This window comes from Lagenorhynchus albirostris, chromosome 4 (assembly GCF_949774975.1).
Source record: "Lagenorhynchus albirostris chromosome 4, mLagAlb1.1, whole genome shotgun sequence".
Lineage (NCBI taxonomy): Eukaryota > Metazoa > Chordata > Mammalia > Artiodactyla > Delphinidae > Lagenorhynchus > Lagenorhynchus albirostris.
This window is the reverse complement of record NC_083098.1, coordinates 3578581-3595765: the sequence shown is the minus strand read 5'-3', so window position 1 is coordinate 3595765 and position 17185 is coordinate 3578581. Positions and strand designations below refer to the sequence as shown.

The window sequence follows — 17185 nt, the reverse complement described above, 5'->3', positions numbered from 1 at the left end:
CACCGCTCGGCGCAGGCCCGTGCGCGTTCTCCCCGCCCCGACCCCGCGGCTTCACTGGCGCGTGCGCGGGGTCGACAGGTGCGCCCCGGGCGGCAGGTGCGCCGGGCGTCTCCGCAGCCTCCTTGGCGGCCCCGGTCCTGACGCCGCGGGCCCCCGCAGATGCCTCGGGGGCTCGGGAGCACCTCGGAGCCCGCCAGTCCCGGGCCTCCCGGGCCGCGTCGGGCCCAGCCGGGGGTCGGCGCGCTGGCTCCGCACACCTGCAGGCCCGCAGCCGCTCCTCCATCGCTTTGGTGCGACTTTCAAAGTCCGAGTCCGGAGACACGGAGCTCCCGATGTGGAAGGTGACCTTCTCCCAGGGACGCCCCTCAGGGCACGGCCTGGCCGCCGAGCGGTCGGGCAGCTTCTTGGGCATCTCCCCTCCCGACCCCTCCCCGCCGGCCGGCCCCGCGCACGCACCTGCGCCGCTGGGGAGTCTCGCGGAGCCGCCGCGGGGCGCCTCCTCCGTACTCTCCTCGTCCCCACACGACGAGCCCCGAGGTCTCCGGGTGCCGCAGGCCACGGGGCTCTGCTCCGGCCCCCGGCCTCCTCGTCCGGCGAGGTGGGGACAGAGGTCCCCGGTGTCAGTGTGCGGCGGCAGAAGGGCGGGCTCGCTCCTCACCGTGACCACCACGTACTCGGACTCCTCCACCTCGCCCCTCTCCAGGGCCGTGATGATGCTGCCCCCCGCCAGCGCCTGCTCGTCTGGCCCCCAGGCCCCGCTGCACGTCAGCTGGTTCTCCTGCAGCTCCGAGCACCGCAGGAAGTAGGTCAGCACGTACAGTATGCGCTGCACCAGGTCCTTCTGCTTCCCCAGCACCACCGTGCGGGTCAGTCGCACCGGAGAGCCGATGGCCCCGTAAAGGTCGCCTAGAGGCAAAGTGGACAGAAAGACAAGTCGTCTGGGGGAGCGTGTCAAGGGTACGTCAGCCCGAACAGGAGAGATGCAAATGACTTACTCCCAGGCCAGCATCGCTTCTTCACACGCCTGACTGAGGCACAAAGCTAATTCCTAGAAGGACCACCTTTCAGTTTTCCTCTGCAACGTAAAGTCGGCCTGGAAGGCCTGCCAGGATCAGCTCTGTTCTGGGTGCTCAGGTGCAGTGCCCGTGTGTATTGGGTGCAGTGCACTGACAGTGCAGTGCTGGTGTATACGGGGGGGCAGTGCTGGTGTATACTGGGGGCAGCGTGATGCCAGTGCACAGAGGGTGCAGTGCTGTGTGCACAGTCCCTCGAGGTGCTTGCTGGGCCTTTCCAGGCAGCTCAGTGGGCTGGCTGATCCCATCTCCCCAAGGCAAGGCTAAAGCCAGAGCCCTGAATATGTGACCAAACCAAATAATTTATCTTGGAAACTAGAATGAGGAGATCTTTTTGAAGAATCCCAGGGCAATAGGCCCTGGGGTGAAATTCCGGGATCTCTGAACAGAAAGTGCAAGTGAATCAATTCAAAACGCTTAATGAGATGGTCCGCTCAGTACACACAGGCACCAGGAAGAATCAATTTGATTAACAAGAAGAAAATCACCTGCTCAGGAATAATGAGTCTCATTTGTTTCCTATTACTTCACATGAAAATTCTACTGGAGAAAAATGTCCCATAACATATCCTGACACACTGATTAAAAGCCGGCTAATGAAGCATGAACATTTGGCTTAAAGGTGGAAGGAGAAAGGCAAACCTGTCAACGAACCATCGGTGCAGGTTCCTCATCACAAGTGTCTGTCCAGTGCCTATTAAAATTATGGCATGTAATAAAACCTGACGATTACACTCGGTAGGTCGCACCTTCCATATTTTGATAATCATATTATTGACAATTACAACAAAAAGCCAACACTTCCTGACTGTGCAAGCACAGTGCTGAGTGTTTTACATGGTTTTATCTCATTTACATATCTGTATAAGCAACCCTAAGTCAGAAAGCATTGCAGGAAAAATCAGAATGTTGGAATAAATCAAAATGTGAAAAGATCCTAAATAAAGGAGAGGAGATGCATGGTTAGCAGCTATAAATAAGAACTCAGGAAGTCGGACTCCATCTGGCGGGAGGAGGAGAGGCATCTGTTAGATAAGACTAATCACACTGTTAAGGTTTAAGACTGATGGAAAAGGGACAGCACGCATCAGAGGTGCCGCCTCTAGAGAGGGTTTCCAGGGTAAGCCTCCTGAGAACAGGTAAAGGGCAGGATAGAAGTGATTTCACACAATCCTCTCTATAAAAGGACTAGGTGGGGCTTCCCTGGTGGCGCAGTGGCTGAGAATCTGCCTGCCAGTGCAGGGGACACGGGTTCGAGCCCTGGTCTGGGGGGATCCCACATGCCGCGGAGCAACTAGGCCCGTGAGCCACAACTACTGAGCCTGCGCGTCTGGAGCCTGTGCTCCGCAACAAGAGAGGCCGCGATAGTGAGAGGCCCGCGCACCGCGATTTAGAGTGGCCCCCGCTCGCCGCAACTAGAGAAAGCCCTCGCACAGAAACGAAGACCCAACACAGCCAAAAATAAATAAATAAATACATACATACATACATACATAAATAAAAGGGCTAGGTGAAGGCTTAGTAGAACGTTATCTCTGAGGCTTTTGCAACTGACTGAGAAACCATGCAAGATTTCAGAAAAACAACTCAGAACTGTAGTCTGATGTCGGCACAAGCACTTTTGTTTGAGTAAACTTTCTTGACTAAGAGCGTGTTACTGTTACTTCCCGTGATCACATCTGCCCATGGCTGCGGGGTGTCACGGCCACATCAGGAATTCATGAGACACTCTTGTTAAATCAGCCCCAGTGTTAATAAAGAAGATGAGATTTACATACCCAAAATCTGGCAAAAAAAACACTTTGGAAAGTCCACTCAGAATGACAGTTTTTAGCAATGCATTTAACTTTTGGTGTTGTGCATTATAATAACTAAGTCATAAATGGGAAAAAGTAAAAACAAAGAAGGCTATTAAAATACAACTGACAGCAGTTTAACCTGTATGAAGCGGAGAGCTGTGTATGGAAACAGTGCTGCTACTTCAGAGCCGAACTCCACAGAACAGTGCATCGCTAAGATAACAGACTTAATGGACCTTGACCTTGAAGGCAACTTTTTGAGTCCAGGACTGATGAAGCTACTAATTCTAGAGTGGATGCCTTTGTTTTGCACGGGTATAATTTTACAGAATGAAGAAGAGTGTGCACAACGTGAACAGACCTAACGCTCCGAACTGCACAGTTAGAAACGGCTGAGATGATAAATGTTAGGGTCTGTGGCTTTTTTCAACCATATTACCCCCATATCTCATGACCCCGGGCACAGGGAAAGACAGCTTTATTATCTGTGATACAGTGAGGACGCAGTACCAGGGTTAGAATGAGAGTCTAATTAATTAATACGTGCAGAAAGCACCCAGAACAGTGCTCGGCCCACGGTGGCAGCTTTCACTACTATTACAACACGCTGTTTCCCGAGATTGCCGTGCTTTTCCCCGGTCTGCCGGTATTTTCTGGAAAATGCTGCCCTTATACCGATTCCTCAAGTGTGTCTTCCTTGAAGGCCCCCTCCCCCCATGCCCCCCTCGTGGTGCCTCCCCCGTATCAACATCTGCAACAGCAGTGTCGGTAACAGCGGGCTTCACGTACAAGCAGTGGAACTCCCACGGCAGCCATGAGCCATCACCACCCACGTCACAGATGGAGAAACGGAGGCACAGAGGGTTAGGGCACTTGCCCAGGAGGCTGGGATCTGGTCCAGCCGTCTGCGCATGTCCTCACCCTCTGCACTGCACTGCGTCCCTCGCGGGCTTCTGCTCACCGCAGCAAAGGAGCGATTGGGGCGTTCTGAACACAGCCCTTCTCCTCCACCGGGCAGCAGGCTCCCCAAGGCTGAGCTGCGTGTCACCCGGGCCCTGGGTCCCGCAGAGGGACGGGGCCTGGGACAGAGCGGATGTGCAGGCCTGACGGGTCACTGCAGACTCGGCCAAGTGACAGGCCCTGGAGCGTGCCTCTCCTATCCCCGAGCCCTGGGCTCGCAAGCGCACACCCCACGAGCAGCCCCGCGGCACGTCAGGTCCCCGCGCCAGGCCTGAGCACAAAGCTCGGAGGAGGCAGCTAAGGGGGCAACGGAGAGAAAGACAAGGGCTCCGACCTCAGCTCAAACTTAAAAGGCGGCCAAATCCTAGAGTGTGTCACTCTCTTTTCTGTCCGACTTCCTTCCTATCCAGTCCGCCCTCTAGGGCAGTGGTCCTCAGCCAGGGGCTCTCCTGGCCCGCTGGGGACATTCAGCATTGTCTGGGGACATTTTTCACCATCACAACTTTGGAAGAGGGGTTTTCACTGGCAGCTGGTGACCAGAGGCCAGTGACGCTGCTAAACATCCGACCAGGCACGGGGCGGTCCTTTTCCCCCCAACCCAACAGAGAATCTTCTGGCCCAAAGGTCAACAGTGCCGAGTTAAGGAGCCCCACTGGGGGAGCAGCTGCGGACCTACGTGGCTTCAAAGAGCAGAACGAGGCTCTGGCGGGGGGAGGGGAGGACGGGGGCTGCTTTACAGGTGGACTCTGTGGGCCAGTCCCCAGTTCCCTGCAGCCCAGTGACAACTGGGAATCGCCGGGCCGGATGGCGGATAGCAACTGAAGAGGCTCCCGTTTTTCCTATTCTGTCCCACATGGTCTCTGTATGGTACTGACCCAGCTGCGCCCAGAGAGGATTGTATGGGTGCGTCTTGGCCAGCGTGTTGACCAGCTGAGAGGTGCGTTTCTCGGAGAAGGCTTTGATGGGAGGGTGGTCAACGGGCATGACGGTGGGCACCCAGGCCAGGTGGTAGGTTAAGACTGCGGTCAGCAAGGCAGCAAAAAACCTTGGAGGAACGGGAGAGAACACAATGGGGTGAGTCAGTGCAGGAAGAGGCGTGTCCCCTACAGCACGTACACCAGCCTCGGAACTGGCATTCGAGGCTCCAGAGCGCCGCCGCTTACTGGTTCTTGTTGATCTGCTCTATCAGGAGCGTGAATTCCTTGAGGAAGCGCTGGCACAGCTGCGTCTTCTCCAAGGTGCTAGACATCATGGCCAGCCACACGGGCTCGGCTATCCTCGGGACGGAGTACAAGCTCCAGATGGTCGCTCTACAGAAGAGAAGGTACAGGGAGCTGTCACAGAGGTCACCGTGGATGACCTTCGTGTAAAGGAATCTAGAAGAAAACACTCACCTGGATCCAGGGAGCCCCTAAGGCATCCAAAGCAGAATATCAAACAGGGGTCGGTAAACTAGGACACGACGCACAGGCCAAATCTGACCCTTTTTATAAATAAAGTTTTATTGGCACACAGCCATGCTCAATCATCTCCCTGTTATCCGTCGCTGCGTTGGCACCACAGCAAAGCTGAGCAGCCGTGGGGCACAGACCCTTTACAGGAAAGGTACACTAACCACTGATATAAAATAGTCATCCTTAAAAAGACTTATTTGCACGATGCCTTGTGTCAGAATTTATGCCAATTTTCAGAGGAAAAAAATAAAGGAAGAAAGAATAAACATGCTAGACTGAAAATGTGACCAGAGGGAACTCAAGTCGCCCAATTTCTGGTTAGCGCTTTTGTTCTTTGAACCAAAGCACCCTATTCGCTTTAGATGAAAAAAGAACACAAATAAATTGCTCTTCTTCACCATATTATATACTAGATTGTTACACGGGCTAATAGAATCAAATTCTTAGAACTGTAAGCTGTTAGGGAAAGTGACGAGTCTGGCCGTGTCACTTTACGGCTTAGGAAACTGGAGGTGTAAAGGAGTTCCTTGCGGGAGACACACACGCACTGAATGACAAGGTCCGGATGAGAGCGCCTCGTGCCGGGGACTCTGCTCCAGGCCGCGTGGCTCGTGGCAGTCCTTCCAGGGAGCGCACCAACGAGCCTAGGATCTCCACTAGCACCTCTGCGTCTAGGAGACACCCCGCTTCCCGGATGGGGGTACACGAGGCCTATTCTGACCTGAGTTTCCGGCCGTGTGCATCAAGGAGCTGGGGCACACAGGATCCCGCCCTGGCACGAGGCAGAGCACCTGCTGAGCAGCCAGCAGTGACAAGTGACAGCTACGTGGACCTGGCCTTCGCTTACTGACACCAAGGTTTCCAACGCTAACGCGTGATCCTGTCGCTGTTTCTGGAGCAGCAGGTCGCTGAGGTAAGGATGAGACCCGTCTATCCACAGTGAGGCCTCAGGTCCTGTCCGTTCAGATTCCGGACCTTCTGCCAAATGAGTGTCCAGACCCTCCAGCACAAGCCAGCGTCGAGCCTGAGCACAGCCCGCCCGGCGCTGCCCACACAAACCATAGAAGGTTCGCTAGTCACCACACTGCCATCGAAACACACAGCTTCACACGATTTCTCCAACGTGCGACGTGGGTCTGAATGATCCCCAGATAAGGACTAACGTGCTACTTGAGTACTTTACACATAACCCAGGGTTCAACTAGGGCTGGATGGGGATTTTGCTCCAAGCAGCATTAGAGTTCACCAGCCTCTACCTTAAGCATCACAAAAAACGTTCTAACATTCTAAGAATCGTAAACATTTTTATCCCTGGGCTAGAGAGGAACGGCTGGACTCTTAATTAGCTCGTGACGGCTCTGAAGTGCGATTCCATTCCGCACCCAGAAACTGGCCCTAAGAAGCGCTGCAACGGCCCCGCTCGGCATGGTGACCACGGATCCCAGCTACAGCCCAGACACGAGGGGCAAGACCTCCAGAAAACCGGTCTCCGGGGTACAAATATCAACAGTTAGGAGCTGACAGTGAGGACACGCTAGGGTGACCATACAACTTACTGTCCTGACCAGGACACCCACGGGAAGACACCGGGTGTACACAGGGCTGTCCTGGCAAACTGGAGTGTAACCTCCCTGACGTGCACACTCTCCCCACTTATGCTGTGGACAAGCATCTCAACCTCCAGTTTCCACATCTGTAAAATGGGCTAGGAGTGCTTACTCTTAGGGCTTTTGGGAGATGACACGAGACGTATGAATATTAGTTTTCTCCATTCACTCTGTTAGGAACAGTCGCGTCAGGGACCGTCTCTCTGGCAGTCGTGAGGATTACTCAGTGCTGGTGGCTTACACTTTTTGCTCCACTGGGCCTTAGCTTCAAAGGAAGGAGCTGCTACCCCCCACACTCCCGAGCTGTGGTCTCCACGCATCCCGAGATCCACGGCCGCTGCTACCGCTGCTCACCAATTTCCCCTGCTGGGGCTGCCAAACCTTGCCAGTTTACCTGAACTCCCCCAGAGCTTCCATCAGACGGCTGACATAAAACTGGACACGGAGACTTGACTCCGCGATCTTCCTGCACGAGATCATGGCCTTCGGTGGAAAGAAAACGAGCCACGTTACGTGGAGAAGAAATCCCTTCGTAACCATCTACTGGGCTTTATTAATAAGAGACGACGTTAGAGCCCACACTCAAGCTATCATGACCGAAGTTGTCGGGGGCAGTAATTCCCTTTCCCAAAGCAATCAGGATCTGGTACCTGACTTCAGTGTGCCTAGGGAACTTCCTACCACTGCTGCAGCCGATCTACATGCCCTGGGAAAGCGAGCGGGTATAGAGAGCCCTTGACCCTTACAGCCCCGTGTGACAATGGATTGCATTCTCAGTACCTTTTCAATTGCACTCTTCAGCCTGTTCATGTGAGACTCAAACAGGGGGAAATGAGAAAAAAAGAAGTCCTGGAAGTTCCTCTGGGCTTCCTCCGTCTCGCACAGGGAAAAGATGAGGCTTATGGCAATCTTCTTCCTCCGAGCTATGGCCGGGTTGGAACTGCAGGTTTCTTCAGCCAAGCTGAACGTCTCATCCGTTGACCTGGAAGGAGAAGGGGTTTTGGGAGTCATGCTGCATCAGTGAAACCACACCGAGGACGAACCGCAAAGCCAGGGCGACACCCTGGTGGCCGATCCGGGCACGCGGTCCTAACTCAGAGCGTGTCTACCGCCAGGTTGTCCTCCTGCATCAGACTCCGTCGCGAAAATGAAAACCTCTGCCTGACACTCAGTGTTAGCCTAACACAAAAAGAAACTTAAGTGAGAACTGAAAGCAATTTCAAACGTCCCCTTGTTAGACTCTTAGCCCTTTTCCCTTGGACTATGTTACATCAGATTGGCCGCATTTAGAAAGGGGTGTGAAGCATCCGTTGGCTCAAAACACAGGCCCTTTGTTTTGGCTGATAGATACCGATGGATAAGAATATCTGAGGAGAGATGGTCCTCTGTGGTATTCTGTGTGACCCGGGCATCACGTTTGGACATTTACTAGTAGCTGAGGCTTACTTTCCCAAGGTTATTAAAACCATTAGATGAAGTTACTCCTGTAAATGCTGAGATTAAGCCATGCGACTGGGGATACTCTCTGGGAAACCCCCCGAGCAGAAAGACCCACCTCTCTTTTGCTACAGTCAGATCCTCGACCAACTTAAGATTCTTTGCAGAGACTCTGCTTCTAGGATAAAAGAAGCCAATAAACTCTGAATATGTATTCAGTTTGTCGTAAGGGGTAAGCCTCACAAATATGGCCAATCCATATCTCTACTTCAGTCTGAAAAACCAGCATGTGACCACATAGCTGCTAACGGCAAGAGTGAAAAAAAGTTTTTTAATTAGTTTGTTTTTTTCTACAAAGACACCAAAGCAAAGGACATCACACTGCAAATGAAAGCGCCTAGCCTGGCACATGGTAGGCGTGCAGGGAGCCTTCTCTTTCTCACGGGCTCCACCATTCAGCCTTGTCTGTCACCAAGCTTGGGACACCACCTCCTTTACTACAAGCTACACCCGAACGGTCACGTCTGCTCACGGGGCTTGAGGCAGCCATCCTCCTGCTTGGTCTTTTTTTTTTAACCGATACGCAGGCCTCTCACTGCTGTGGCCTCTCCCGTTGCGGAGCACAGGCTCCGGACGCGCAGGCTCAGCGGCCATGGCTCACGGGCCCAGTCGCTCCACAGCATGTGGGGTCTTCCCGGACCAGGGCACGAACCCGTGTCCCCTGCATCGGCAGGCGGACTCTCAACCACTGCGCCACCAGGGAAGCCCCCTTCTTGGTCTTTAACTTGTTCTGTAGTGCCCTGCTCACAGCCTGTAATGTTCCCGTGATTTCCAACATACCCACGTCTTAAAAACATACACACATCAGAAGATTTATGGTCAGGAAAGCTATCTTATTTTTAAAGGAAAGGAGAAGACATCTTGCCCTAACCTCAGAGGGCTATGTCATTGTTTTGCTCCACTTTAAGCAAGATGCCGGAGACTTAGGTGTGGCTGGTAAATCAGTAAAAGTCCTCGCCGACAGACGTGGCGCGGGAAGGACATGGTTTCCAGATGCTCTTGTAAATGCTGCCCGTTAAAATAAACCAGCATTGCTTTCTCTGAGAAATCCCTAGATCCTAATCATCTGCTCGTCAGAAAGAAATTCTCGAGGCGCTCTTACCATTTTACTTAACTTCAAACCATGCTCCCTCTTCTTCTCCAGAGTGCTCGTCCTATAACTCTGCTTTCCTGCACCAGTTTACTCCTATTCTGTAGAGGAAATTCTGAGCTTATGCGACACCCATTCTTTCTTCCAACCCTTTCTTCTTCGTTATCTCCTATTTCCCCCCTTTTGCAAAAGTAAAATGACTCCATCAGTCCACTCATCTTTGGCCACTGTGGTCCTTAATAATCAGACTGCAGTGACCACTGAGCCCTCTGCAGATGTGTGTCGGCTTCAGCTCCACCCTAGAAACAGTAGCCAACTGCACCTAGCACGGCGGACGGTGCCGTCTGCCGAATTTCTGAGAAACACCCGCAGCTTTAATAGCGTGCGTGCCTCTTACCCGCTTCCCTATGTCTCTCTGCTGAATTCTAAAGCAACTGAGCTGCATTCAATCTGTCGTCCTGGATCAACCACGCAAACCGGGATAAATCAGGTCATGCGGAATTTGTAAATATACTTTTAAGATCAATCTACAATGAAAGCACGTTTCAGAACGTCTTAAAAAATTTAAGTATGCACACAACTACTTCATCCTAGCTTTACCCTCAAGGCAACAGGCAGGATACACGGACCATTCTGCAGATGTGAAAACTGGGGCAGAGTGACTAACCAACCTGCTTCAGAACAGAAAGCTTTTCAGTGACCACGCCGGAGTCACAGCCCAGGGGTTCTGTCTGCTAGCCCTGGCTCGCTGCTCGGACACTGGGAGTGACCAGGGGCTCTGGTGCCATGTCTGACCCATGCACTGGGGGGACGGGCTGGGAGCGGTCACGCCAGCTGACAGGCCTTCAAGTCAAGGGAAGACCACGCTACACACTGGATTTTTCAAGTAGGATTTTGTTGACACATGAATGAGCGTTTACATACCTTGTAAATACTTCAAGATCCCAAACCGACTATTTAAATACATCTCAGTGACTTGTAATGGGCCTCAGGACTGCTCAGTCTGACTGGTTATGTCAGCTCTGAATGGAGGCGGAATCTATGGGTTATGTTGGTACATAGGAAACCGCCATTTCTGCAGGTCAAGGAACATCTCATCAGCGACTCTTTCTGGTTACTCATTTTACAATTCCGGGCCAAAGCCTTTCTGGGACGTCATACCTGCTTCTTGAGGGTTTCACCAGCCGCACTAAGGCGGGAATCCGCAGCTTCTCTCCTGCACGGACAGCACCTCTTTGCCAGCGGGTAAACTGCCCCCCGCCGACTCCCCCCACCCGCCGGTCGCCGAAGCTCCCCACGTGGCACGGGGGTCAGCGAGCAACCAACCGTAAGACTGTGAAGATCCTCCCTGGCCGCCCTGCGCTCTCTCAGGAACCAGGTCACTGAGTGCGGTGACTTCCTCTCAGAGCCGGAGGCGATCGCATCCCTGGTACCCAGTGTTCTCCGGTCCCGCGTCAGAAACTAATCCCCGCCCACACACCTGCCACAAGGGAGAGACGGGCGGCGACCCCGGTAATCGAAGGGTCTTCGCGAGCACAGTGACCGAAGCTGAGCGCCCGCGGCTCTTCCGTCCTGGGCGTCAGGCAAGGGCGAGTCCAGGACCATCTGCGCACAGCCTGCGCCCCCCCCCCCACCCCGCCTTGCGGGGCTGCTCTCAGGAGGGCCCAGGCTCGCGGTGACGTTCTCCGGGTGCTACCTTGATTCTTAACCGTGTCACCTTTAACTTGTGCTCTGGAAGTGAAGTCTGATGGGGTGATGACGCATGGGCGTGGGCAGGGCAGACGCCAGGCAGCCGAGCACACGGCGCGGGGTCGGAAGCTGGGTCGCTGGCCTGGGGTCAGGCACACACCCCCGAGTCCAGAACCAAGGCGGTGCCACAAGGCCCCAAGGCTGGGACCTGGGCCCAGATAGGCGGCGGCGGCGGCGGTAGACGGCACGGCCATGGGAGGGGGGAAGGGCTGGGGCAAGGCACGGACCGAGGGGGAGGCAGTCTGTCTGTCCAGAGCCCACCCCTGTGGAGTCTGCACAACACTTAGCTCTTCGTCCTGAGCCCCGGGGCAGTAAACTATCACAAAGGAAGAGCCTACGGTTCACAACACGATAAAGTACATCAGGGAGCTATTAGAATTCTTTAAAGAGTTTGTTAATATCTCGTTTTGAAAACTGCAGCAACATTGCAAAGCAAATATTCACAGGCACAGAAACAGAAATTGAATGTAGAGATTGCTGCATTGGATAGAAAATACCCACAACTTTCATATGAAGCTTCAGAAGAAGAAATTACTAGTAATGAAGCCCCTTTTAAAATTAAATTTCCGTATAATTGACGATGTAGTGACACAGTGCGTAAACAGGCATTCTGAATTATATGCAGCCCATGAAGAGGCTTCCAGTTTCTTGTAAGACCTCTGTAAGTCACAGGAAATGGCAGAGAAAACATTAAAATAACCGTGCATAAAGATACATTTAAAATTCAATTCAGACTTACACAAAATGGATGTGTGTGGAGAACTGAATCTTTAGCAAAATGTTCCGTAAGAACCGTCTGATCCAGATGTACTGAAATTTATGTTTTTTTCTTTCTTTTTCTTTAACATCTTTATTTCAGTCTAATTGCTTTACGATCCTGCTGTATAACAAAGTGAATCAGCTGTATGTGTACATATATCCCCATATCCCCTCCCTCTTGCATCTCCCTCCCTATCCACCCCTCCAGGCGGTCACAAATCACCCAGCTGATCTCCCTGTGCTATGCGGCTGCTTCCCACTAGCTAGCTATTTTACATTTGGTAGTGTATATATGTCCATGCCACTCTCTCACTTCATCCCAGCTTACTCTTATCCCTCACTGTGTCCCCAAGTCCATTCTCTACATCTGCGTCTTTATTCCTGTCCTGCCCCTAGGTTCTTCAGAACTTTTTTTTTTTTTTAAGATTCCACATGTATGTGTTAGCATACGGTATTTGTTTTTCTCTTTCTGACTTACTTCACTCTGTATGACAGACTTAGGTCCATCCACCTCGCTACAAATAACTCAACTTCGTTTCTTTTTATGGCTGAGTAATATTCCATTGTAAATATGTGCCAACACCTTCTTTATCCATTCATCTGTCGATGGACACTTAGGATGCTTCCATGTCCTGGCTATTGTAAACAGTGCTGCAGTGAACATTGTGGTACATGATTCTTTTTGAATTATGGTTTTCTCCAGGTATATGCCCAGTAGTGGGATTCCTGGGTCATATGGTAGTTCTATTTTTAGTTTTTTGAGGAACCTCCATACTGTTCCCCATAGTGGCTGTATCAATTACATTCCCACCAACAGTGCAAGAGGGCTCCCTTTTCTCCACACCCTCTCCAGCATTTATTGTTTGCAGATCTTTTGATGATGGCCATTCTGACTTGTGTGAGGTGATACCTCATTGTAGTTTTGATTCACATCTCTCTGATGATTAGTGATGTTGAGCATTCTTTCAAGTGTTTGTTGGCAGTCTGTATATCTTCTTGGGAGAAATGTCCGTTTAGGTCTTCTGCCCATTGTTGGATTAGGTTGTTTGTTTTTTTGTTATTGAGCTGCATGAGCTGCTTGTAAATTTTGGAGATTAATCCTTTGTCAGTTGCCTCATTTGCAAATATTTTCTCCCATTCTGAGGGTTGTCTTTTGGTCTTGTTTATGGTTTCCTTTGCTGTGCAAAAGCTTTTAAGTTTCCTTAGGTCCCATTTGTTTATTTTTGTTTTTATTTCCATTTCTCTAGGAGCTGGGTCAAAAAGGATCTTGCTGTGATTTATGTCATATAGCATTCTGCTTATGTGTTCCTCTAAGAGTTTTATAGTGTCTGGCCTTACATTTAGGTCTTTAATCCATATTGAGTTTATTTTTGTGTACGGTGTTAGGGAGTGTTCTAATTTCATTCTTTTACGTGTAGCTGTCCAGTTTTCCCAGCACCACTTATTGAAGAGGCTGTCTTTTCCCATTGTATATTCTAGCCCCCTTTATCAAAGATAAGGTGACCGACCATATGTGCTCGGGTTTATCTCTGGGCTTTCTATCCTGTTCCATTGATCTATATTTCTGTTTTTGTGCCAGTACCATACTGCCTTGATTACTGTAGCTTTGTAGTACAGTCTGAAGTCAGGGAGCCTGATTCCTAAAGCTCCGTTTTTCTTCCTCAAGATTGCTTTGGCTATTCGGGATCTTATGTCTTTCCATACATACTGTGAATTTTTTTCCTCTAGTTCTGTGAAAACTGCCATTGGTAGTTTGACAGGGATTGCATCGAATCTGTAGATTGCTTTGAGTAGTAGAGTCATTTTCACAATGTTGATTTTCCCAATCCAAGAGCATGGTATATCTCTCCATCTATTTGTATCATCTTTAATTTCTTTCATCAGTGTCTTATAGTTTTCTGCATACAGGTCTTTTATCTCCTTGGGTAGGTTTATTCCTAGGTATTTTATTCTCTTTGTTGCAATGGTAAATGGGAGTGTTTCCTTAATTTCTCTTTCAGATTTTTCATCATTAGTGTAAAGGAATGCAAGAGATTTCTGTGCATTAATTTTGTATCCTGCTACTTTACCAAATTCATTGATCAGCTCTAGTAGTTTTCTGGTGGCATCTTTAGGATTCTCTATGTATAGTATCACATCATCTGCAAACAGTGACAGTCTTACTTCTTGTTTTCTGATTTGGATTCCTTTTATTTCTTTTTCTTCTCTGATTGCTGTGGTTAAAACTTCCAAAACTATGTTGAATAACAGTGGTGAGAGTGGGCAACCTTGTCTTGTTCCTGATCTTAGTGGAAATGGTTTCAGTTTTTCACCATTGAGGACGATGTTGGCTGTGGGTTTGTCACATATGGCCTTTATTATGTTGCGGAAAGTTCCCTCTATGCCTACTTTCTGGAGGGTTTTTATCATAAATCGGTGTTGACTTCTGTCGAGAGCTTTCTCTGCATCTACTGAGATGATCATATGTTTTTTCTCCTTCCATCTGTTAATATGGTTTATCACATTGACTGACTTGCATATATTGAAGGATCCTTGCATTCCTGGGATAAACACCACTTGACCGTGGTGTATGATCCTTTTAATGTGCTGTTGGACTCTGTTTGCTAGTATTTTGTTGAGGATTTTTGCATCTATGTTCATCAATGATATTGGCCTGTAGTTTTCTTTCTTTGTGACATCTTTGTCTGGTGTTGGTATCAGGGTGATGGTGGCCTCGTAGAATGAGTTTGGGAGTGTTCCTCCCTCTGCTATATTTTGGAAGAGTTTGAGAAGGATAGGTGTTAGCTCTTCTCTAAATGTTTGATAGAATTTGCCTGTGAAGCCATCTGGTCCTGGGCTTTCGTCCATTGGAAGATTTTTAATCACAGTTTCAATTTCAGTGCTTGTGATTGATCTGTTTATATTTTTTATTTCTTCCTGGTACAGTCCTGGAAAGTTGTACTTATTCTAAGAATTTGTCCTTTCCTTCCAGGTTGTCCATTTTATTTGCATATAGTTACTTGTAGTAATTAATCTCTCATGATCCTTTGTATTTCTGCAGTGTCAGTTGTTACTTCTTTTTCATTTCTAATTTCATTTCTAGTTCTGTTGATTTGAGTCTTCTCCCTTTTTTTCTTGATGAGTCTCGCTAATGGTTTATCAATTTTGTTTATCTTCTCAAAGAGCCAGCTTTTAGTTTTATTGATCTTTGCTATTATTGTTTCCTTCATTTCTTTTTCATTTATTTCTGCTCTGATCTTTATGTCATCTTTCCTTCTGGTAACTTTGGGGTTTTTGTTCTTCTTTCTCTAATTGCTTTAGGTGTAATGTTAGATTGTTTGAGATTTTTCTTGTTTATTGAGGTAGGATTGTATTGCTATAAACTTCCTTCTTAGAACTGCTTTTGCTGCATCCCATAGGTTTTGGATTGTCGTGTTTTCATTGTCATTTGTCTCTAGGTATTTTTTGATTTCCTCTTTGATTTCTTCAGTGATCTCTTGTTTATTTAGTAACATATTGTTTAGCCTCCACGTGTTCGTGTATTTTTACGTTTTTTCCCTGTAATTGATTTCTAATCTCATAGCGTTGTGGTTGGAAAAGATGCTTGATACGATTTCAATTTTCTTAAATTTATGAAGGCTTGATTTGTGACCCAGGATATGATCTATCCTGGAGAATGTTCCATGAGCACTTGAGAAGAAAGTGTATTCTTTTGGTTTTGGATGGAATGTCCTATAAACATCAATTAAGTCCCCATCTTGTTCAATGTATCATTTAAAGCTTGTGTTTCCTTATTCATTTTCATTTTGGATGATCTGTCCATTGGTGAAATTGGCGTGATAAAGTCCCCTACTATGATTGTGTTACCGTCGATTTCCCCTTTTATGGCTGTTAGTATTTGCCGTATGTATTGAGGTGCTCCTATGTTGGGTGCATAAATATTTACAATTGTTATATCTTCTTCTTGGATTGATCCCTTGATCATTATGTACTGTCCTTCTCTGTCTCTTGTAATACTCTGTTTTAAAGTCTATTTTGTCTGATATGAGAATCGCTACTCCAGCTTTGTACTGACTTCCATTTGCATGGAATATCTTTTTTCCATCCCCTCACTTTCAGTCTGCATGTGTCCCTAGGTCTCAAGTGGGTCTCTCGTAGACAGCATGTATACAGGTCTTGTTTTTGTATCCATTCAGACAATGTTTTGGTTGTAGCATTTAATCCATTTACATTTAAGGTAATTATCGATATGTATGTTCCTATTACCATTTTCTTAATTGTTTTGGGTTTGTTATTGTAGGTCTTTTCCTTGTCTTGTGTTTCCCGCCTAGAGAAGTTCCTTTAGCTTTTGTTGTAAAGCTGGTTTGGTGGTGCTGAATTCTCTTAGCTTTTGCTTGTCTGTAAAGGTTTTATTTTCTCCGTCAAATCTGAATGAGACCCTTGCTGGGTAGAGCAATCTTGGTTGTAGGTTTTTCCCTTTCATCACTTTAAATATGTCCTGCCAGTCCCTATTGGCTTGCAGAGTTTCTGCTGAAAGATCAGCCGTTAACCTTATGGGGATTCCCTTGTGTGTTATTTGTCGTTTTTCCCTTGCTGTTTTCAATATTTTTTCTTTGTACTTAATTTTTGACAGTTTGATTAATATGTGTCTTGGCATGTTTCTTCTTGGATTTATCCTGTATGGGACTCTTTGTGCTTCTTAGACTTGATTAACTATTTCCTTTCCCATATTAGGGAAGTTTTCAACTATCATCTCTTCAAATACTGTCTCAGTCCCTTTCTTTATCTCTTCTTCTTCTGGGACCCCTATAATTCGAATGTTGGGGCGTTTAATGTTGTCGCAGAGGTCCCTGAGACTGTCCTCAATTCTTCTCATTCTTTTTTCTTTTTTCTGCTCTGCGGTGGTTATTTCCACTATTTTATATTCCAGGTCCCTTATCCGTTCTTCTGCCTCAGTTATTCTGCTATTGATTCCTTCTAGAGAATTTTTAATTTCATTTATTGTGCTGTTCATCATTGTTTGTTTGCTCTTTAGTTCTTCTAGGTCCTTGTTAAACGTTTCTTGCATTTTCTCCATTCTATTTCCAAGATTTTGGATAATTTTTACTATCATTATTCTGAATTCTATTTCAGGTAGACTGCCTATTTCCTCTTCATTTGTTTGGTCTGGTGGGTTTTTACTTTGCTCCTTCATCTGCTGTGTGTTTCTCTGTCTTCT

The 17185-nt window shown here is 48.5% G+C and overlaps 1 protein-coding gene across 1 annotated transcript in view; it reads right to left on the bottom strand.

Annotated features, from left to right (window-relative positions):
* FNIP2 (folliculin interacting protein 2) overlaps window positions 1-17185 on the bottom strand; it is an 88114-nt gene that overhangs the window by 24548 nt on the left and 46381 nt on the right. Inside the window, 5 exon segments of the mRNA XM_060147532.1 lie at window positions 2-906; window positions 4708-4877; window positions 4996-5142; window positions 7288-7376; window positions 7674-7875. Of these exon segments, the coding sequence (XP_060003515.1) occupies window positions 2-906; window positions 4708-4877; window positions 4996-5142; window positions 7288-7376; window positions 7674-7875 (1513 nt within the window).